Source organism: Schistocerca nitens, chromosome 4 (genome assembly GCF_023898315.1).
Source record: "Schistocerca nitens isolate TAMUIC-IGC-003100 chromosome 4, iqSchNite1.1, whole genome shotgun sequence".
In the NCBI taxonomy this organism is placed as follows: domain Eukaryota; kingdom Metazoa; phylum Arthropoda; class Insecta; order Orthoptera; family Acrididae; genus Schistocerca; species Schistocerca nitens.
The window spans coordinates 674,508,935-674,534,001 of record NC_064617.1 but is presented as its reverse complement, the minus strand read 5'-3'; the positions used below and the strand labels follow the sequence as shown (position 1 = coordinate 674,534,001).

General features: G+C 37.6%; 1 protein-coding gene across 1 annotated transcript in view; it reads right to left on the bottom strand.

Annotated features, from left to right (window-relative positions):
- The window catches only part of LOC126251790 (nucleoprotein TPR-like), a 419,454-nt gene extending 394,639 nt beyond the window's left edge, over positions 1-24,815 (bottom strand). The window contains exon 1 of the mRNA XM_049952417.1: positions 24,615-24,815. Coding sequence (XP_049808374.1) covers positions 24,615-24,774 — 160 coding nt within the window. The 5' untranslated portion in view covers positions 24,775-24,815. The remainder of the gene's footprint in view (positions 1-24,614) is intronic.
- Positions 24,816-25,067: the final 252 nt, after the last annotated feature.

Sequence of the window (25,067 nt, the reverse complement as noted above, 5' to 3'; positions counted from 1 at the left end):
ATCTAATATTTTCTGGGTCTCATGAACAAATAAAGCAAGTTGGGTCTCACACGATCGCTGTTTCCGGAATCCATGTTGATTCCTACAGAGTAGATTCTGGGTTTCCAGAAATGACATGATATGCGAGCAAAAAACGTTCTAAAATTCTACAACAGATCGATGTCACAGATATAGGTCTATAGTTTTTCGCATCTGCTCGACGACCCTTCTTGAAGACTGGGACTACCTGTGCTCTTTTCCAATCATTTGGAACCTTCCATTCCTCTAGAGACTTCCGGTACACGGCTGTTAGAAAGGGGGCAAGTTCTTTTGCATACTCTGTGTAGAATCGAAATGGTATCCCATCAGGTCCAGTGGACTTCTCTCTGTTGAGTGACTTCAGTTGCTTTTCTATTCCTTGGACACTTATTTCAATGTCAGCCATTTTTTCATTTGTGTGAGGAGTCTCACGGACTGAGGAGGACCGTGAAGCCCTACAACCAGCTACCTGTAGTTGCTTAAGCCACTGGCGGGTGGCCGCTTTTCCACTTGTCGGAACGTGGGGAGTGACCCAAGAGACCCCTTCCTGGCGAGAGGAGCCGAAGAAGACATACGCTTCTCCAGCTGAGAAGTAGTGGGGGCTGATGTCCCCGATGGTTGGCGGGACGGGGGGGAGGGGGGGGGGTGTTGCTCCCGAAGTAGGAGGTGCAGGAGCAACATGAAGGAAAGTGGCCCCCATCATCAAGGGGGTGGTGGAGTCTGATGGCCCCCATCATCAAGGGGGTGGTGGAGTCTGATGGCTCTGAAAGCCAACAGTATGCGGCGAAACAGGAGACGGTAGAACCTTTGTCGCAGCAGCGGCGTAGGTAGATGTCATATGCACAGAATGGAGCCTCTCGTATTTTCGCTTAGCCTCAGTGTAGGTCAAGCGGTCCAAGGTCTTGTATTCCATTATCTTCCATTCTTTCTGTAGAATCCTACAGTCCGGCGAGCAAGGGGAATAGTGCTCTCGGCAGTTAACACAGATGGGAGGCAGGGCACATGGAGTATTGGGATGCGAAAGACACCCACAATCTCGACACGTGACGCTGGAAGTACACCGGGAAGATATACGGCCAAACTTCCAGCATTTAAAACACCACATCGGGGGAGGATGCATGGCTTCACATCACAGCGATAAACCATCACCTTGACCTTTTCAGGTAATGCGTCACCTTCAAAGGCCAAGATCTAGGCACTGGTGGCAACCTGATTATCCCTCAGACCCCAATGGATGTGCCAGACGATGTGAACACCTCGTCGTTCTAGGTTGTCGCGCAATTCATCATCAGACTGCAAAAGAAGATCCCTGTGGAATATAAGACCCTGAACCATATTCAAGCTCTTATGGAGCATGATGGGAACAGAAACACCCCCCAGCTTGTCACAGGCAAGGAGCATCCATGACTGGGCAGACGATGCAGTTTTGATCAAGACTGACCCAGAGCGCATTTTGGACAAGCACTCCACTTCACCAAACTTGTCCTCTAAATGCTCTACACAGAACTGAGGCTCCATTGTCATGAAAGATGCCCCATCAGCTCTCGTAAAAACCAGATACTGGGGCAAATAAGTCTCACTGCCATACTTAGCCTTTCGCTCCTCCCATGGTGTGGCCAGAGAGGGAAACGATTTGGGGCCGTACTTCTGCGCGTTGAATTGAGCCCAGGAACGCTTAGAGACTGCTGGTGGCTGGCCACCAACAAGAGATGATGTACCACGCTTCACTGCATGTCGTCTGCTCTGATGCCACCCACTCCGACCAAGGGTTCTCCCCACGGATGCCACCCAGCCTCAGCAAGGGCCACCTGGCAGGATGGCCACTGCTGAAAGTCCCGATGCCACAGGCTGAGGGGCATCTACTCCTTGGCATACATGGGGAGTTAACGATGCGGGCATCAGCAGAGCAATCCCTGTGTTGTCAGGGGGCTGCAACCAACAGGGTACATGGTGGCCCCACCATAACGGACTGGCTACCGTGCTGGATATCAGGTGCAAAGAAGTCAATGGCTGTTGGTGGCACAGAAAGCGACACTGCATAGTGCATAGCAGAAATCGCACCCAGGAATGTATCCTCCCCCAAGAGATGGAGAATGAGCAGGACTGCAAAGCGATGATGAGAAAGAGGGGCTTAAGATCTCAACGCACGATGGACACAATGCACCATGTACGGCGCTCTTCCCCAATTGGTTCGCTCTTCAGGAAAATTTGGAAATATGGTCAAACCCTACAGGGGACATCACATAAATTCCAAAACGTGTGAGACTCCTTTTAGTCGCCTCTTACGACAGGCAGGAATACCACAAGCTTACTCGAACCCCCAGACCCAGCGGGGGGAGGGGGGCATTATCTAGCTACAGAAGGAGAATTTCTGCGGAGGTGATAGGCATTATTAAATTGTGGACTGACAATATGTTTCAAAAAACAAATAGATTTGTTTCTCCATAAAGTCTGTAAAGTATAACAGACCATACCAGTGACCACACTGCAACTGCAGTGCAATTAGGAACCAATTTCTTAATATGAAAAACAAAAGCTATCAAACTGTGTAATAAAACTGAAATTATGTGGTCTTAATAAATAATGAAAATATGGGAGAATGGGGGGAGAACATAATTTTGTGAAAAGTTTACTACTCAACCTCTCCTCAAATGGTTCGACACCTTCGTCTGCAACTGATTTCTGATTAATGAATTTAATTTCTTTGAAAATTGTGCTATAATATTAAATTCTACTTGCTACCTGAAAATGTATAGAACTAAAACCTCTCTAAACGGCTTTTAAGGAAATTCTTGAACACCGTACTTCAAGTTTTACACCTAAATTAAAATCAACTTATTAAAAGTAAGTTTTCAATGTACAAGGTTTGATACAAAAATACACAAAACTTTTGTTTTTTCAAATACGTTTATTTAAAGATCAATATTGATTTCGTCCCCTTCCAAGTACTTTGTATGAGATGTGATGTATTTGCACCAGTGCATTTCTTCACTCTTTGAAATCACTTGCCGCGGTGTCTGGTTCCTTCAAATATTCTGTCTCTTCAGTGTCGGGGGGAAAACAAAATCCTTGCATTGTCATTTTCAGCCTCAGGATTAGGAAGAATTCCCAGTAGGCGATGATCAGAAAATACAAATGAGGCATCATAATGGTACCATATTTTTGAAAAAAATTCAAGAACCAGTAGTGAACTCTGCGAAGGTGCATTATCTTAGTGCAATTGTCATGCCACAAATCCAGGTATTTTCTTTCAATTCCTGTTGTTAACGTTAAGTTTTTTTCATTTTTTTGTGTTTTCCAAATTTTTTACAGGACATGTACACCCAATGAAGTCAAACAATTTGCACCTATTTTGAAGAAATCTCCATACCTCAACTGTACTTAGATTGAGCTTTCTGATGGGCAAACAACTACAATGACAATTGATGAGCTTTAGCAAGTAAAGCTAAATAATGACCTAAAGTGGTTGTTTAGACATGAAGGCTTCCACGTGGATCCTTTGTGGTGAGTTATACCATTAATGAACAATATGCCATAGTGTGACTTCTGTGGGTAGATGCAGTGAGCATTTGTGATGGAAAAAGGATGGTGCTGTCACCCATCAACAAGGTGAATCCACTTATTTGTGCAAGCCACCAGTTACGGCGGAAGCCATGAATTCATGTATTACTGTAAGCCTGCACCTTAAGGGCTCTGAACAACCTTACTGAAATCTGCAAGCAACAGCTTGTAGGGGTTGCCACACAGTTCACCAGTCAGTTTGATAACATGTAAAGCATTCATTGATTACATTTTCACGATCCAGACTCATGGCAAGGGCAACCTTTATTCTTTCCTCCATAACCTCAACATTTACTCCCAAATCCACTTCACTTGATCCTTCTCAACTCAATGAGCCACCTTGGTGAAAAGCAGTCATTAAAAATGCTGATAATCTTACCAGACCCTTCACTGACAGATGTTATCCTACCCAATTTATCCACAAACAGATCGTGCATACCATCTCCTCTGACACCAGTAAACCTATTGCAATGAGTTTCTTCTTGCATACAAAAGGTTTCATTTCCTTATCAACCCTTTACTGTATATTATGATCTGTTGAATTGTCAGGCACATATCTCATAAAATATTCCAGTCACTTTAGACACTTTGCTGCTGACGGGGGCCTGCTAATTAGTACCCATAACAGTGCTCCAGCAATATGTAATGGACCTTGTATCCTCTTGCATAGTCACAGTGTTGGAAAGAAAATTCACACCATCTTCCAGAATTACCTTGGAACACAAAACAGTTCCTTAATATTCCACACATAGCTCAACAGATCATCCACATATTCAAATCTTGGCTCAACACCACAAATAGTTTAATTCAAGTTCTCTCTCATAATTAACACAACAATTATTCAATTGTCTGTTTCCTTCTTTAGATTTTTGCTGTTGCAACGTCCTTTACTCTGAGATTAGCAAAGCACAGCCAAGCCACCAATCCAAAACACAGGCAGCCACACCCAGCATGTGGGGACACTCAACTGCTTCTTGCCTTCTCAATACTATGCATTTCATCCTCTTTATCTCCACTGGTGCACCTGTCAGACGGAAATGTGCACAGTGTGTGTTTTCCAACTTAATATAGTTAAGAATGGCATGACTAGGTCACACGGACACCTCGCATTGCGCCAAGAGTGAAGGGGTTACTGAAACTGCCTTGTTACACCTCACTCTCACAGCCACTGACTAGTATTCCTGTGACCACCCACTATTACCCTGGCCTTGAAAAGCTCAATATCAATTCAGCTGTTGTATATTGTGAATCCTAAGTGAAAAGATGCAAGTTTTAACTATTATCACACTTTTTCAAGGAAAACAATTTTTAACCACCTTCCATCAGTATCAAAGTACATGGTAGATAAATCAAGAAATGTGAGGTCTGTAAAAGGAATCTTTGGAAGACCAGATCCCTATTGTGGTCATCCTGTAGAAGCAGCTCAGCTTCAAATGGTGCAGTCAATTTATTTGGAAGATAAATGGGACTGTTCTCACCAGAGTACCAACAAAAAAAGATACTGTAACTGTTGTGAAAGTGGAGAAGTACATGACTCGCAGTATTACAGAAACTTTTGCAATTTATAAGAGCAACTATACAACTTCACATATTGGAAGATCAAAATTTTATGCACTACGACCTAAGTGGGTAGTTTCACATCCACCTAGAGATGTCTGTTTATGTATGTACTGCACGAATTTTGAACTTTGTGTGGTAATTTTGAAGAACTTATTGGAGCATGTGACATATGAAACCTTGCTTGGGCATGTGAAGTCATTAGTAGTCTGTGACGTAAAGTGAGAGACTTGTTTGTTTCAAAAATGTGGTGACTGCCCTGGAAAGGGAGGCTGTTTTTATATACACTTGGCCTGGAAGACGAAGCAGATAACTCTGCAGAAATTAGATATGCTACATGGGAGGAAAAGAAACTAATTAAGAAAACAGTTGTGTTTGACAGTTTCATTGGTGAACTTGGTAAATGGTCAGTGAAAGCAGTAACACCAGCATCTGAAGAAATTGCAACAACACATTGCAGAAGTGAAAGGGTGTGTACAGTCTGAAGAACTACATTTAATGCTTTACTGTGATTTTGCCGAGAACTGGTCTGTAATTCTCCCACAAGAAATACACGGGTATCATTGGAGTAATGACCATGTTTCAATTTTTGCAGGAGCGGCATATTTTCCAAACAAGACGTCAAGTGTTGCAGTTATAAGTGATGACACAGGACATGACTCAGCACATACTTTGCTAGCAATGCGCAAAATCCTTCTGCAAATAGGGGCAGAGGAGGTCATCATTTACTGATGGTCCTCCTAGTCATTTTAAAATTCGTTACCAGCTGTTTGAATTGATTAAGTCACTTGTGCCAACTGATTGGGTATACAGTGCTATTGGTCACAGGAAGGGGCCTTGTGATGGTGTAGGAAGCCTGCTGAAGCACTATGCCACAAAACATAATCTTTCCAGACCAAATATAGCTGATTCAGAATTCTGAGGATTTTACAAGAGTTGTGAATTCTTCCACATCCACAGCCCTCATTCTTTTGTCCAAAGAAAGAAATCGAAGATTTCCCTGAGCAGAAAAAAGAAGAATGGTCCAACAAACTACTCCTGTGAAAGGAATTCAGAAGACACATTTTTCAACGCAAAGTGATGGGCGAACTCATATTGCACACACTTTAACAAGCAAGAAAGAAGAAATTTCATTCATTCGGCCAACACCTCATAAACATAAGGATAATATTCAGATTCACAACCTGAGAAGGGGGATGTTTGTGATGTGTGTGTATGGCTGTGACTGGTAGATTGCAGAGATTATAGACACCAGTTATGAGTTAAACGAAACTGTAGTAAACTTTATGCTACCACATGGGCCAGCTGTTGGATATACGTTTCCAGCTGAAGGACAGCAATAATGACATCAGTGCTCACTTCCTATTCACAATGTTTTGAAGATTGTAAGTGCTCCAGTTCCTATTGGTTCAACAGGAAGGTATAATTCTATATCAAAGGAAGATACGGAAGCAGTGGAATACACGTTTAGTTCACTGACTGGCTAATTTCAGTACAAAACAGAGTCCTCAGAAGTTGCATAAGTCAAAACCTTTATGTCTTTGGACCTTTCACACACATTTTGGAACCATTTAAAATGCTTAAAAAATGAGAGTCTTATTCATCTTTCAAAACTAAAATTATGTTAAATAAGGCTAGGTTTTGATTTTTATGAGCCTGTTATGTGATAATGTGGTAATAAAACCGGTTTCATGTATGGCAAAAAGTTCAATCGTTTATAAAACCTGTTCAATCTAAAAGTGTAAGCTCTCCTTTTCAAGGAATGTAGAAGTATATGGTACTAATCAACAGAAAAAAAAAAAAAATCAAAACTTCATGGAGTGGCAGTTTTGAAAAAAAATCCATTAATTATTAAAAAAATGTTCAGAACGCTATAGTAAAAGAACTTTGAGCCCCAATGGAGGATTTCTTTGTAATCATACAGCAATTATCTTTCGAATAAAAAAAAATAAATAAATAATAAAAAAATCCAGAACTGTACCAGAGATACAGCATTTTGAATTTTTTCCCAAAATTTACACCTTCAAAAGATTTGTGCAGTGTCATCTTTGGAGGGCTGTATCTTGGAGCAGAAAGTTTTTTGGAGACAACAAAAACAATATGTATTCCTTACTTAGTCCTCCATTTTAACATATGCTAAATTCAATAACATCCAAGACTACGAAGGTAAGATTTTTTTCCTAGCCTGCCTGAATTGATATGGACTATGCCATGTAGAGTTGATGGTGGAAGGGGGAGGACAATACACAGACTTGTATAGGCTTGTCTGTGAGCCTGTACAAACTTGCAGATGCTGTCTGCTAACCTGCTGAAACTTTCTACAGACAATTGTTTCAGCAAATAATGATTCACTACTTCGGTTTCTGATATATCTTATTCTATTAATCCAGATATTAAAAAATGTACTTTTGACTCATATTTGTAATTTTTTTCATGTCTTCCCACTGTATATCAAAGTTGAAATTTATACTGAAGTTTGATACCATAAAGTTCTTTTAAGGGTGTAATTTTCAGATTTTTGTCTGGTCTCCTTACAAAGACATTGCATGCCAATGAAAGAAAAAAGTTTGTTTTTTAAGTGAAAGCTTCTCATCACTGATAAGTAACTATATTGTACAGTGTAGTAGCCCAAAAGCAGTGTGGCCGAGAAATTACTCCTTCTTATGAAAAACTGAGTTTTTTTTAATTTCCAACCAACTACTTTGAGCCATAGAAGTACATTAAGGAATACATTCAGCTAGACGATCACGGTTTTAATTTACAGTCCAGTGTGTGCTGAACTCAATGCCTATTATATGAAAAATCTGGGGCAAACCATTACTGAATTTAAAAAAAAAAAAAAAAAAAAAAAAAAATGCAGATGCTTGGGTGGGTGGCGGGGGGGGGGGGGGGGGGGGCCTTGCTGCCTGAAACAAAAATGGCCTGTGCCTCTAAATGATAAGCAATAAAAATTTTTAAAGAAATGGTTTTTGTACTCACTAAACATTAGGCAGTTCCCCCAGCAAATATCAAATTTTTCTGAGATGGTCCAGCAACCAATTATTTTTTTTTTTTTCCTGAACCACTTGGTATGGTCTGACCCCCATGGCCTAAATCTTCACTAACATATTTCCCACTGCCTCATCTTACCTTTCCCCTTCTTCCTTCTGTACACACTGCTACTTCCCCATCCATATCATGTGCTGCCTTCTTCAACCATTCTTCTTCTCCCCCCCCCCCCCACCCCAATGATGGAAGCATATTCTCTCTCCTCTCTCCCCCCCCCCTCCCCCCCATACTCTGTATCTCTAGGCTACAGTTCTTGGATGTTTTAGTTGAGTGGAAGGCAGGAGGTTGGCTTGGTCACTCAGTGTACAGGAAGCCAACACACACTGACCAGTCTTCGGACTCTGATTGGTTTTCACCATCTGGTATAAAATAGTGCAGTCCTGAACAAGCTACTGCACAGAGTAAATGTTATTTCTGAAAATGATCACCTAACAGTCTGAACAGCAGCATCTGAGATACTTGTTGAGAGATAACGCTTATAGGTGCCACCAACAAAGGACACCTGTGTATTGGCCTACCCCCAAGACACGAGATATGCTGCACCCTGTTAAAAGACAATCTGACCAGCTTGCCTTCCACACACTTGTATCAGTCGTCTCTGATAGGTGCCATAGGCTGCAAAAAAGCAGTTCACTATAGATGAGTTGCTGCCTTTCTCTTATTTTACATATTGTTCAATCCAGGAATTTCTATTATAGTTATGCAAAAATTTCTGATTATATTCAAGATACGGACTTATGACGGAAAAGGTGGAAAGTCCACACCCTGTGGCACCCATACCAAATAAATTTTGTTTTTATTACGTGGGTAGACGGTGTGCAGTAGCATACACGAAGTGTCAACTTGATGTGCAAACATTTTGATTTGTATAGCTTTCTAAAGTGACCTCATGAGAGCTCCATTAAAACCCAAAAATAAAAAAGTCTGCCACTGTAAAACTGTATGATTTATACAGCTTATCAACAATAAAGATTCATCCACTAAAACTGGTGAAGGTTTCTAAAGCCCCTGCCCCTTCGTTTTCAACAGTTAAGATAAGATACAGCTTTACAAAATTGTAACTACAGAAAAAGTGCATAATATATGACTGGAAAATCGATGGTTTACTGTCTATGGAGTAGCTTATCTCATAGGCATATCTGAAGAAACAATATATCTAAAAACAAAGATGATGTGACTTACCAAACGAAAGCGCTGGCACGTCGATAGACACACAAACAAACACAAACATACACACAAAATTCAAGCTTTTGCAACAAACTGTTGCCTCATCAGGAAAGAGGGAAGGAGAGGGAAAGACGAAAGGATGTGGGTTTTAGGGAGAGGGTAAGGAGTCATTCCAATCCCGGGAGCGGAAAGACTTACCTTAGGGGGAAAAAAGGACGGGTATACACTCGCGCACACACACATATCCATCCACACATATACACACACAAGCAGACATCTCACAAGCAGACATATTCCCTCTTTCCTGATGAGGCAACAGTTTGTTGCGAAAGCTTGAATTTTGTGTGTATGTTTGTGTTTGTTTGTGTGTCTATCGACGTGTCAGCGCTTTCGTTTGGTAAGTCACATCATCTTTGTTTTTAGATATTTTTTTCCCACGTGGAATGTTTCCCTCTGTTATATTGAAGAAACAATATCATACATTTACAAGAAATATTAACAATCAGAAAGCTTTATGTGAGATATGTGCCTTAATTGTTGATATTAACATATAGCAAAATCTGAAATTTTGTTGTATTATGTGTACCCTTCAAAAAGTTTATACACTATTTGCTACACCAAAACTGCAGTAGAAGCAATATGTAGATGACAATGGCTCTACGCCAAAGAAAGTAATGTCGACTTTTTCTGCCAGAATGGTTGCAGCCAATATTTTTCTGTAATTAAAAAGAAAGTCACCTTACAAAGAGTAAAACAGTACTCTGTGATGTGTACACGAGTCAAGTGAACAATTGTAATGAAGACAAAAATGAACAAGAAGAGAGATGAATTGCTCCAGACAATAGATGAAAAATTTATCACTGGGGCAATAAAAAATGCTTTGGCAATTCAAAAGAGAGAGATCATAAATTTATACGATTGGGGCATCTACCATTTGTCTAATGCACAAGATTTGGAATCATTGTAATTCCTATTCCCAGACCAATAAGGCTCATTTCATTTAATATCACCCAAAATAAAGAAATCTCTTTGCCATCATGTTACAGATATTTTTGAAAATACATACACAGAAAGTAATAAAATATTTTTTTCAGATTTTTTAGATCAAAACTGTAGTCAGGGGGGCATTTTGAAATGTCTAGCATTTTCTCCATCTGGCGTCAGTATGAAAGGTAGGTTGAAAGTTTTTAACTACTATAACTCCCTTATTTATGCATAAATTTTATTCAATTAGGTGACATTAGAAAGATAAAAGGACCAACCACATCACTAAACTATAAAAATGCTGCAACTGTGCATATAAATATGTGCAAACCTGTAATTAAAGTCATTTTTCAAAATTTTGTTTACAAACTTCATGAATTTTTTTCACCAAAATCACAAGTTTCGCCATTTTAAATTTTGTCTCAAAGAATTGCTATTGTCATGCATTTCAACATAAAAAAAATCAGAAGTGTATTTGTTCTGTTTAATCATTTAAAATGGAAAGAACATAATAATAATAATATACATGCTTCATTTTGTGACTCTTACCTAGTGGTCACAAATGATGATCAGTTCTCATAAAACACATTCATAAAATTCTAAAAAGCATTCATTCTTTCAAACAAGTTTTCAATGGACAATATTATGCCTTATTCAAAATTATATAAACGACCAGTATTTGTGCTTGCACTAGGAGCAGGCAAAGTTATTAAAATGTTTTCATAAGGTATCCAGCAAACATCAGTGTGAAGTGGCCATGAATAACTTGAGGAAGGGCCACTTGGACTCATGCATCTCTGTGTTCTTCACCTATCTCTAGAATTTTTCCAAGCCACCACTGGTTATTGTAGATAGCTGCGACAAATGTGTCTTCTTTAACTGTGTTAGAGGCAGTGTTTTGAATTCCAAGAGGAACTTGAATGAATTTAGTAAATGATGAAACACGCTTTATCAGCAACTTGTTTTCATTCAGTGATTTGAAAAAATGATTCACTCTTATCCCAAGAATGGTAGAACCAGTCTCATGTCATTTTTGTAACATGTTTGTGAACTTTGTTATCTCCTCTGTTGTAACATAAAAGGTTTCTATTCCTGGAACATGAGTTTTGGCAAATGTAAACAGATCTTTTGGACTTAAAATGTGACTGTCATATGGATGCTGTAAACTTGCTCTTGTTGCTAAACGTTTAATAGTACCACCAACTCCATCACATGCATTTCTGCCATGACTAGTGGCAAAAAAATTCCATTCTGCAGTTTCTCCATGATCTTGTTTGTGATGGCACACATTTTAGTTTTCATATTGTGCAGAACTGCCATCTACGAAGTACATAACATGCTGGATGTGTGGTAACTGTTCCAGTATATAAGTCAGAGCAGTTTTCTGGAAAACATAGAATGTGTTTGTATCATGTTGCAAACAGTTACTTATACAACACAATTACATTGACTTACTGCAATCATGTTTTAAAGTACACCACAAAAGGATGAAGGGTGACTTGAATGTTCTGCCAGTGAAATTCTTGTGCAGCATCCTGAAGCAAACTGGTCTAGTTCTCTGCAAAATCCACTATGATGATGCATGCAGTATCAGGGAGGGTATTTTCCTGATTTTAAATAGTGACGCTGAGATTTTGATACATAGTGATATTATGTTAAGTTTTGAAGTTTTTGCATGAGGTACTCAACAAATTCATTGGTCATATTCATTAATGTCTCCAGTGTAGATCGATCAGTTTGCGTCCATTGTTTGAAACAACATTTTCACAATCTCTTAAGGACTCCAGCTCCATTAAAAAATTGTGCAGTTCATATTCGTCAGGACACTGGAACAGTGATGCAGCATGCACTCTTCATTTTCCAGATTGCACACAAGTTTCTGTAGAAGTTCAGTGCACGGTTCTTTCACATGTGCAGCATGCATTAACAGTTTTATGTTTTGGTGATATGTGCATACACACACGTTTCGCATTCCATGACTGTTTACATTCTTTTAGCCTAAGTTCACAAAATTTACTAAAGCCAATTTTATCTTCAGGGTATTTTTCTCTAAAAGCTAAGTATACATCTTTCAGATTATGTAAAATTAGTCTTTTCGTCTTATACACTCTTTTGCCATTTTCTGAAGGGACAGACAGACAGTGTTTTTATTAGGAGATATGCAACTTATATCATCTTCACAGTAAAAATTCTGGACAACTTTTTTCCACATATCTATTAAATCAAGCTCTTCACTGCTACTACTTTTCTTCTGACACACAACTGCTGACACAAAACCTAAAGATAATTTGTTTTCCATTGTGATTTTTAATCAAGTGTGTATAATGCAAATAAGAACTGGATGGTTTGAAACTTTTTCTTGTTTTCTATTAGTCAAGAATGTACTATGAAGAATCTGTAAGGGGGAAATGAGAAAGAGTTAATGACCACTTTATTAACTGATCTCTAATGTTCACATTATGGAACAACTTTGTACTACAGTTGGACCACTCAATATGTAAAACTCCTCAATATGATATTCCAAAACCCCTCAACTTGATAGTGTGATGTATTTCATGACAGTCAATCAGATGCTACTATAGGAGCGGAGTAAGATCCATAATACATAAAACCTCTGATTGTGGAATTGAATTATGTTTATTATAATTTGATTTATTTATTTCATTTGAATTATCATATATAAATAATAAATTTTACATCTAGAAACAAAGATGATGTGACTTACCAAATGAAAGCGCTGGCAGGTCGATAGACACACAAACAAACACAATCATACACACAAAATTCTAGCTTTCGCAACCAACGGTTGCTTAGTCAGGAAAGAGGGAAGGAGAGGGAGAGACGAAAGGATGTGGGTTTTATGGGAGAGGGTAAGGAGTCATTCCAATCCCGGGAGTGGAAAGACTTACCTTAGGGGGAAAAAAGGACGGGTATACACTCGCCAACAAGCAACAGTACCTCCATTACGACAGCTGCCACCCATTCCACATCAAACGGTCCCTTCCCTACAGCCTAGGTCTTCGTGGCAAACGAATCTGCTCCAGTCCGGAATCCCTGAACCATTACACCAACAACCTGACAACAGCTTTCGCATCCCGCAACTACCCTCCCGACCTGGTATAGAAGCAAATAACCAGAGCCACTTCCTCATCCCCTCAAACCCAGAACCTCCCACAGAAGAACCACAAAAGTGCCCCACTTGTGACAGGATACTTTCAGGGACTGGACCAGACTCTGAATGTGGCTCTCCAGCAGGGATACGACTTCCTCAGATCCTGCCCTGAAATGAGATCCATCCTTCATGAAATCCTCCCCACTCCACCAAGAATGTCTTTCCGCCGTCCACCTAACCTTCGTAACCTGTTAGTTCATCCCTATGAAATCCCCAAACCACCTTCCCTACCCTCTGGCTCCTATCCTTGTAACCGCCCCCGGTGTAAAACCTGTCCCATGCACCCTCCCACCACCACCTACTCCAGTCCTGTAACCCGGAAGGTGTACACGATCAAAGGCAGAGCCACGTGTGAAAGCACCCACGTGATTTACCAACTGACCTGCCTACACTGTGATGCATTCTATGTGGGAATGACCAGCAACAAACTTTCCATTCGCATGAATGGACACAGGCAGACAGTGTTTGTTGGTAATGAGGATCACCCTGTGGCTAAACATGCCTTGGTGCACGGCCAGCACATCTTGGCACAGTGTTACACCGTCCGTGTTATCTGGATACTTCCCACCAACACCAACCTATCCGAACTCCGGAGATGGGAACTTGCTCTTCAATATATCCTCTCTTCCCGTTACCCACCAGGCCTCAATCTCCGCTAATTTCAAGTTGCTGCCACTCATACCTCACCTGTCATTCAACAACATCTTTGCCTCTGCACTTCCGCCTCGACTGACATCTCTGCCCAAACTCTTTGTCTTTAAATGTGTCTGCTAGTGTCTATATATGTGTGGATGGATATGTGTGTGTGTGTGTGCGCGCGCGAGTGTATACCCGTCCTTTTTTCCCCCCTAAGGTAAGTCTTTCCGCTCCCGGGATTGGAATGACTCCTTACCCTCTCCCGTAAAACCCACATCCTTTCGTCTTTCCCTCTCCTTCCCTCTTTCCTGACGAAGCAACCGTTGGTTGCGAAAGCTAGAATTTTGTGTGTATGTTTGTGTTTGTTTGTGTGTCTACCGACCTGCCAGCGCTTTCATTTGGTAAGTCACATCATCTTTGTTTTTAGATATATTTTTCCCACGTGGAATGTTTCCCTCTATTATATTCATATTAATAAATTTTACATAAATAAAGAAAATATTTTTTTGTTTAAATTGTGTGTAAATATGTAAATCACTTATTACCTTAAATATGTAGTACTGATAATGTCTTAACAGCCTTTAAAATGAAATACCTAAAAATTAACTTTCAACAGTCAATAACAAATTCAATGACAAAATTAATTAATATTTATTTATTTATTACTTCGTTATATATTGTTAACACTGACTGGATTAATGATTGGTTTGAAGGTAATATATATTTCCAGTATATAAATTACGTTTAATAAATAAATTAATATACAAATCTCAATTTTTTAATTTATTATTAAATTGATGATATCATACAGTGAATAAATAATAACTTAAAGAGTAATAAAATATTATAAAAAAACCTTCAAAATGGAGTTAGACATGTGACTAAATTTTAATTTAATGTATTTTTAAATGAATTATGATTGATTATAATATAATTTTGTATGAAACAAAATTATGTATTATTAATAAATAATAATAATATTTATATGAATATATCATTATTTCTAATGATAATTGGTATAAAAAACAACATTAAATAAAATACATGATCTTTTTTCACTCATAATAATATTTGATACATAAAATTCACTAAAACATCTGATAACAAGCCACAATTAAACAAAGCATATACTGCAACAACCGTTTGAAGGTTATACTATGATTGGGTGGTCTAGCGTCAATTCATAAAAATTATACAACATCAAAGGGCACTGTAATACATTGAAAAACTCAACCCATTGCACTTATTCTTCTCCCTAATTATACGTTACAGCGCAACTATGCACGGACTGGATGAATTCTTTCTCTTTTCAATTTCAATCGTTCCTTTCTCTATCTCATACTGAGTGGTTCTATTTCCCGAACGTTATCATATTGAGGGGTTCGACTGAACTTTCAAATAACTTACCAGACAGAATGGCTGCTAATGTAAGAAGCACAAAATCAAGACAAAAAAGTCCTTCAGATATATAAAGTGCACAGACACACACAACCCAAGCTGTGTTGCATGTGAGTATTGCTGCTAGACTGAATTTTTCATAGCTGTTTCATGTATTGTAGATTAGCTATTTGAAGCAATTAATTATTACAGCATTATTGCAAAAGTATAAGATCTAACTATAGAGGACAAACACCCTTCTGATTTTTTTATGTTGAAAAGTGTGGCAGTAGGAATTATTTGAAACAATAATTCAGATGGTGAAACTTGTGATTCTGTTGAAAAAAAATTCCTGAAATACGAAAACAAACAAAAAAATTGGTGAGAAATTACATTAATTACAAATTTTCAAACATTTGTTGCTTAGACACAGCTCTTTAATTATTTTTATATTATACCTCTATTCTTTTACTTTCCAATGATACCAAATTGAATAAAACTGATTCATAAATAAAAATAGTTATCGTGATTACAAACTTACAAGGCACTTCGTTTCTCAACAGATTGGTAGAAGGGGCCCCACATTTCAAAATGGTCTCCTAATTACAATTTTGGTCAAAAAATCCCAGAAAAAAATATTTTAACCCTAACCCATTAGGTACATTCTTACACCAAATTTTCAGAAAAATCCATGACACAAGGGCAATGGGCACTGAGAGTAGAAAATGTTTTGAATACAAGGATGACATCATGACAGCCACAGATGGGTATCATTCCAGAATCATACTTCAGGGTATCTATTTAATAGAAAAGAATTGGCCACAGAGCACTGACCATAAAGGCAACTGTTTTGGAACAAAGCCTGTATATAAAACACAAGCCTAAGATAAGAACACTGTCATTTACTGCCAGTATAAAGACTTCTTTCACCCTCATCATACTGCAACTCGGGGATAACATGTAAAGGTGAGGAGATAAGATGCCTGTCATTCCTCAACAAGAACAAACTGTGAAGTGTAGATTTAATCAGAATAATATTCTTTACCACCAAGTGATAGAACATTTTCATGATTATCACTGAATCGACATCAAAGCCAACAAAAAATGAAAACAATTGTTGCACCTCACCAGACCAAAAACATGCAGTTCACCAATAATAAAGCAAGGGTGCAAGTTGTGATACTATATTTGGGTGAATCGAATTAGGCCTACAGCATTAAACCAGTAACCGAAATCATCCATATCAATAATAACAATATGTATCCAAATGCCTTGGGTCAACACCACAGATGGTTACGTATTATAAACTTGTACACACACTAGGCCCTACATCCTTCTTGAATCAAATGAGATCTTGGATATAGTAGTCTTGTTAAAGATAACCAAAATACTGCTGAAAACTTGGATGATACACATTTAACACACAAACATTTTTGATGGATATTAACTGTCTCTCAGCAAACTACTTGTGTAAGTACTTGATTACTGTCTAAGTGCTGACATTAGAGTGCAGTCCTTTGGATTGCTATTTGTCTAGGATTACATCTGTATGAGACTGATCCATCCATCTTGTGTCATCTAATATGATTCTGATGGCCAGGTAACACAATCCTTCAGTTCACTCTTTCAATTTCCACTGAGGAGACAAAGGTCACAGGACACCTCCTAATATCATGCTGGACCTCCTTTTGCTCAGCATATTGGAGTAATTCGACATGGCATGGACTCAACAAGTGGATCTAAGTCCCCTGCAAAAATATTAAGCCATGCTGCTTATTCAAGTGATTTTTAAATATTTTAATTCTTTAGTACTTGATTGCCCTATATTTGAGAAGTACAAAACATTTTTTTAAAATAATTTATCTTGCACTTTTACTGGATGGTGGCAATTTTTATTTGTAGCCGCGCCACGATTTTTCAGCCGGTAGACATTAACAAAAATTTTAATATCTCTGCACTGAGTTACGTTACAACATTGCAATTGACATGACTGTTTTTAGGAAAGTTTCCTCTGCAGCACTGTCTATTAAACAAAATACCCTAAATTCAAAAATAACCAGTCAAAATGACCTCCAAAGTTTGGTATCCAAATTTTCAAAAATCCACTTTGTAGGCCCAAAAATAACAAACAAGGAGTGATTTATGAGAGTCTATTTCTTCCTATAGTTAGATATCATACACTACTAGCCTCATATAGAGCAAGAACACATACTAACGTTTCCTTAATTTTTGAAATTTGAAAATTTTCATTTTTTGTAAAGTTTGGGGTTAGTTATCTCCAGGTGGGACTCAATATAAAAATATGATTTTTGCACAGTGTGTACACCTATATGACAGCAACATACTGTACAAATTTCAACACTGATATTTGATTGTCAACAAAGATATGAAGTTTTGAAAATGAGGAAATAATTCACATTACTCTACAACTGATCTTATGGCTGTTGCCTATTTAAATGGTTTATTGTTTCACTGTAATAAAATTTAATTGTGACATACATTTCGTTAACACTATCGCCTAATATTAATTTACTTTATTTATTTTTAATAATGCAATATTAAACAATAGGAGCTTTCACTTTTGTTCTATGGTAACAGAAATGCCAATCTCTGTTTAGGGTTATTGTCAATAAAGAAGTTCATTATTGCTGGGTGTAGCATTGTAGAAGAACATAATTGATGGGTGTAGCATTGTAGAAGAACATAATTGCTGGGTGTGACATTGCTGTAGTCAGTCTGTTCTGAAACCTCTGTTAGAGTGGATGTACATACTACATTGAGTGTAGAATGTGTTACGTGCTTTGTTCTGTGTCTAGTTTGTAATTAATTTTGAGAGATTAACTGGAATGAAATAACATGGATGAACAGTGCTCTCTTGGACAGACAGCAAGTTAAGTGTGTTATAAAACAGTTTACAGTTCAGTTTCAAAAAACTTGAAAAATGTCAATGACTTTGATGAAGTTAGACAAACTTGGTTTAAATTTCGAGCAAGTTCTTTTGTAACATCAATATGTGAGTATCATTTGTTGTGAATCCAGAACCAGAATCATGTAACCTTGTTAATGACATTTGTATTCCTAATGAAGAAGCTGTTAGCATATTGGATTTTGCTTGCTCTAAGTTAGATGTATCTCCTGCTTTGAAAATAGTAAAATTAAGAAGCAGAAAAAGAAAAGCAGCTATTGAAAATAAGGTACAACAAATTTCAGACAAAATTAGAAGAGACTTGTAATCATGCTTTAATAATACAGATAACAACATTATTTCTAAAGAAGAAAAAAACCTACCACCAGCATCATCTGACACTGAGTGTTTGAGCTTAATAGAGAAATTAAAAATTATTGTTCAGTGACATCTAAAGAGGAAAAAGTTAAAATTTTAAGTTTGTTCCCTGACTCATGGTCAAGAGAAAAAAAATAGTTCTTGTATTTCTCATTGTTTGGTTAAACTAACCCCAAAATTAGTGAAAGAGCAACGCATTCTTCCAGTTTTAGGAAAGAAGAAAGGAATATATATAAGTGAAGAAACAATTAAAAAGATCCAGCAGTTTTTTGAAGACGATGAAAACAGTAGAATGTGCCCAGGTTGCAAAGATAGCAAAAGAGTTGTTATAAATGGAGTTAAAAGTAACAAAGCAGAAATGACTAGTGCTGTCAAATTTAAATGAACTTTATGTAGCTTTCAAAAATTCTCATCCTGAATGCAAAATTAGAAGGTCAAAATTTTGTGACCTCCACCCTAAGTGTGTATTTTGGCTGGATCCTCAGGGACACACTCCGTATGTGTTTGTTTATATCATCAAAATGTCAAACTGATTATTACGGGTGTAAAACTCAGTGATCTTAATTACAAAGAGTTACAAGATTTAATGGTCTGTGACACTAACTGTTATGACTGCATGATGAGTTTGTGTAATAAATGCCCTGGTAAGGAAACCGTTATTGAATTGTTTCACGAATATGATGAGGAAATGCCAGACAATATTACCTTCAAACAGTGGGTCACAACTGACAGGGCAGAAATGGTAACAGTGGCTAAATCTCTGGAAGAGTACTTGGAACCTTTAACTGACAACTTACAAAAACTCAAAAGCCACTACTATGTTTCTAAAATCCAAAGTAAGATTTTGAAGGACAAAAAAACACAACTTCATGAAACAATGCATAGTGCTAGCCAATTTTGCAGAAAATTTTACATTTGTGATTCAGGATGCAATACAAGGGTACGACTGGGTCAATGACCAGACAACAGTGCATCCATTTATTTCCCACTTTAAAAATGAGAAAGATGAAGTTTGCAGTTCTTCAATTTGCATTCTAAGCAACTACTTGGAGCACGAACACTTTGGCTGTACACGTGTTTCAAAAGTATGTAATAAATTACATAAAAGGTTGAGAAGCTGATACACTTTGGGTTGGAGGCTGAATGGCACTTTTTTTCATCTTGCCATGGTAAAAATGAATGTGATGGAGTAAGAGGTACAACAAAACTTGAAGTAAGTAAAGCCAGCCTACAAAGACCAGCCATAGTCCAAATTCTCACAGTACAGGATATGTATGTCTTTTGCAAGGCTAATATTAAAGGCATTACCTATTTTCTGATCAAGAATGAAGTGGTTCTGCATATGAAAACAACACTTCAAACCAGATTTGAAAACCGTATAGCAAAAAAGGAACAAGGCATGTCCACAAATTCCTTGGCATTGCAGAAAACTTAGTTCAATGCTATGTAACATCAGAAACCGAAATTTATGAGGATCATTGTGTCGGTAAAATTACATTTCTGTTTTTAACATTGAATGATATAGTGGCATGTGTGTATGATGGACAGTGGTGGCTTGCAGAGGCTGAAAGAATAAGTTTGAAAACAATGATGTTATTGTGGATTTTTACCATCCTGCTGGCCCAAAAACATCATTCAAGAAATCTACAAATGACTAAGTTTGCATACCAATGAAAATGTTTTAAGGAAACTTTCAGTGCTTGAACTTACCACAGCAACTGGGAGGTCTTATTCTATATCACAGAAGCTGTCTGAAGAAATAAGTGATCTTAACATTCACCTCCAGGTTAAGGAACAGTCGCATCTCGAAGGATGCTAATTGAAAAAATGTATTTTAAGTATTTCAAAATAATATAAATGTTAATTTGAGTGATTTCCACTTTTTGTATATAATTCAGTACCTTACTTCAATAATAACTGATTATATCCCGCCAATATCACACATGAATATGCAACAGCCATAAGATCATTTGTAGAGAAATGTGAATTATTTCCTCATTTTCAAAAATTCGTATCTTTGTTCACAATCAGATATCAAAGTTGAAATTTTTACAGTATGTTGCTATCATATATGTGTACAAATTGTGCAAAATTTATATTTTTATATTGAGTCCCATCTGAGATAACTAACCCAAAACTTTGCAAAAATTTGTAAAAAAGTACGGAAACATTTGTAGGCTAAGTGTTCTTGCTCTATATGAGGCTAGTAGTGTGTGATATCTAACTATTGGAAAAAATAGACTCTCATAAATCACTCTTTTTTTTTTTTTTTTTGGGCCTAAAATGTGGATTTCTGAAAATTTGGATCCAAACTTTGGAGGTCATTTTGACTGGTTATTTTTGAATTTAGGGTATTTTGTGTAATAGACAATGTTATAGAGGACACTTTTCTAAGACATTCATGTCAATTGCAATGTTGTAACTTAACCCACTGCAGAGATATTCATATTTTTGCTAACGTCCCTACACTGAAACATTTTCGCGTGCTTACAAACAAAAATGGCCACCATTCAGTAAAGGTGAAAGGTAATTTTTTTTTAAAAAACTGTTTTGAACTTCTAAATTTTAGAGTAATCACATAACAAAAAATTAAAATATTTAAAAATTGTCAAGCAACCAACTTAATTTTTATTGGACCACATCATTTGGATTGACCCCTCTATTGCTGTCCATAATCACGAAAGTGTTGCCATTGCAGGATTTTGCGTACAAACCGACCTCTCCGTTATGTCCCATAAATATTCAATGGGATTCATATCAGGCAATCTGGGTAGTCACACCATTTGCTCGAATTGTCCAAAATGTCCTTCAACCCAATTGCAAACAACTGTGGTCCGGTGACATGGCGCACCGTCATCCATAAAAATTCCACCGTTTGGGAACATGACATCCACGAATGGCTGAAAATGGTCTCCAAGTAGCCGAACATCCCGAGGACCAAGTCCATTCTGTGTAAACAAAGCCCACACCATTATGGAGTCACCACCAAGCTTGCACAATGCCTTTTTGACAACTGAGGTCCACGGCTTTGTGGCGTCTGCACCACATCTGTAGCCTACCATCAGCTCAACAACTGAAATCAGGGCTATTCTGACCAGGCCATGGTTTTTCTAGTCATAAGAGCCCAACCATTACAGTCACAACCCCAGGACAGGCGCTGCAAGCGGTGGTGTGCTGTTAGAATCGTACTAGCATCAGACACCTGTTGCCATAGCCCATTAATGCCAAACTTCGCCACACTGGCCTAAAAGATACATTCGTTGTATGTCCCACATTGATTTCTGTGGTTATTTCACACAGTGGTGCTTGTCTCTTAGCACTGACAACTCTGTGCCAATGCCACCGCTCTCAGTCGTTAAATGAAGGCCGTCGGCCACTGCAATGTCCATGGTGAGAGATAACGCCTGAAATATGGTATTCTTGACACACACTTGTCACTTTGGACCTCAGAATATTTTATTCCCAGATGATTTCCAAAATGGAATGTCCCATGCACCCAGCTGCAACTACCATTACATGTTCAAAATCCATTAATTCTCACCACGCAGCCATAATCACATCAGTCACCTGAGTACAAATGACAACTCTGCACTGCCCTTTTATACCTCATATAGATGATACTACCACCAACTGTATATTGCTATCCCATGACTTTTGTCACCTCATTGTAAATTGCTCTTCTTTCTAAATTTTTCTTTATCATTTGCATTATTATTAAAAATAAGCTTGCATTTATTTCCATTACTCTTTTGATAAACACTGTATCTTTACTAAATCTTTAATTTTCAACAGTGCTTTATTTAGTTTAATATTAGAGTTGAGATTGAATTATTTTACGCTATGGCCATCTCTCTGATAGGCTACATTTGTTGTTAACAGTGCTGGCAACAAAATCAATTTCTAGGATTTTAGCACAAATATGCTATTTTAAATTACCTTGCAGGAATACTATTACTATGTCTAAGTGAACTCTGCCTATATCAGCTGTAGCTGTTAAACATGCTGGTATCTTATGGAATTGCAGTGGATTACTTGATTAGATACCTCTCCTCAGTCTAAAGCCTTTATTTAGGTGCATCTTTTAATTAATGAACACGTTTTATCTGGTAATTGCCCTTGAATTCATTTTTTTAGTTCTAGAAGTCCAGTTTGTATCTATAGTTCTTTTATCTGAGACAGACTTTCAGCACATGGTTGTCACTTCTGTAATGGTCTGAGGCCACTTGTGGCATCCTTTGCTTTGCAAAGCTGCTTCTAATGACAGTAGACCATAATAGTATGTTTCTGATAGATCACAATTCTCATGTCTATAGAACAATAAGATATACAAAAAATTGTTCTTAATAGAACACAAATAAGCACTCGAAACACATCAATAGTGTCCGATGACTACAACCACTAATATCATTAATTTTATATATTCACAATTTGTGCATCTACCACGAGCAACAACCAGAAGAAATGAGTAGCAACCAATTATGCATGTATTAAAACAAAGGGGAAACAAGAGAGGGAGAGAGTGAAAAAGAGAAAAATCTCATAATGCATTTCATTTACTATGCAAATGCTAAGATGACACCACAATACAAATCTTGTACGCAATACAAGAAAAATACAAATGAAAACAGAACATAAGGTGTTAATAAATGTGGATTGTAGTGCTGAACTATTACAGCAACTTGAATTCAAATGTAAAATGTGCACAATATGTGACTCACGGAACTAAAAGCACATCAGCGAAAAAAAACAGATTCAAATTATAGTGCAGGCATATGATCAGCAATGATAGGCCAAACATGTTCAAATAAACAGTAGAATAGTTCCCTTAACAACATAATATCTTGGAACATTATCATTCTTTGCAACCTGAGCCACAGCTACCTCGGAAGTGACTGTTTTACCGTAATATTACTATGTGCATTTTGCTATTACAATTCGTGCAAACTGCGTTTGCTGTGTAACGGCAATATCATGATTTCGTTTTATACACTCAATACCTCATGCTGCTGACTAACCGATCCAGAAAGAAGAGACGGCATACATACTTATCTATTTTCAAACGAATAAACAACTCAAGACCTGGGGTTTCTACCCGTAACATTCGGTATCAACAGCCCTGTATAATAACGCCTATCATATTAATGCCTCACCACCTCACTTTCAAACTAACAGTGTTCCGATAAAACACCACAAATTTCTTAAATTAATAAACAATGACGGTTTCTACTCCTTAAGTTTGTGTTTAACAAACGTCCATTAAAAATACTTTCACTCTGCTTCACAATTATCAGTGGCACATTGCAGCGTGTTTATCGCCACTCGTTTTTCACAATTTATACCACTCTGAAGCAGAGTTGCCAGCACCTGTAACTACACTTTGAGCGTCTTGACGAATAAATTAGTCTTGACAATTTTTTTTTTAATATAGTTTCTAAAGTTTATGGCTGCAACAAACCGCTGTACCCCTTCTTTCACAACACGAGTTTCGCAATTAAATTGACGTTATACAAAAATGAACACCGGTCATGTATAACAGGTAAACTACATTTTAGAAGGTGTGTATAAACAAGCTATTACATTTACACTGTGAAAGTTAACAGCAACACAGAAAGTACTTCAAACGGAATGTCAGTGATCATCTAACAATTTAAAAAATAGATGGAATTTATTTCATTAACAATAAACATTCAACAGCTATAACGAGAATATAGTATAAAGGTTACACACCAAAACGAAAGACAAAATAAATCGCCCGGAAATTTTTGTTAAATGCTTAATGCAAAACTGCTTATACGTCTAAATAATTCTCACCATAATCACGCTTCTGCGAAAGAGCTAGAGCACGATACAGATTCACTTCTTCTGTTTGCTTTAGCAAGTAGCTGTCGATTTTTTTCCGAACATGTTCTGGAATGCACAAATACTCATCCTCACTCAAAAATGTAGACGCCACACCACTAACTTCTCCCATATTTCAACAAACACTGAAGCCGGCGGTAAACTACTCAAAGATTTTCCTATGTACACGCAAAGATAATATTGAACAACAACAACACAAATGCCACAACAAGTGAAATTTGTTGTACCAAAGATAGTATGCTTTCGTCGAAATGAGACCAATGATCTCTATCTATATAGAGATCACTGACTGAAATAGGTAGCTAGACTCCACATGCTTTTGAAGTGGGCATGGAACTGTTCCCTCAGCCATGTTTTTGAATTTGTCGTCATGACTACGTGGCAAGCCATTCTCCAGCCTTTTGA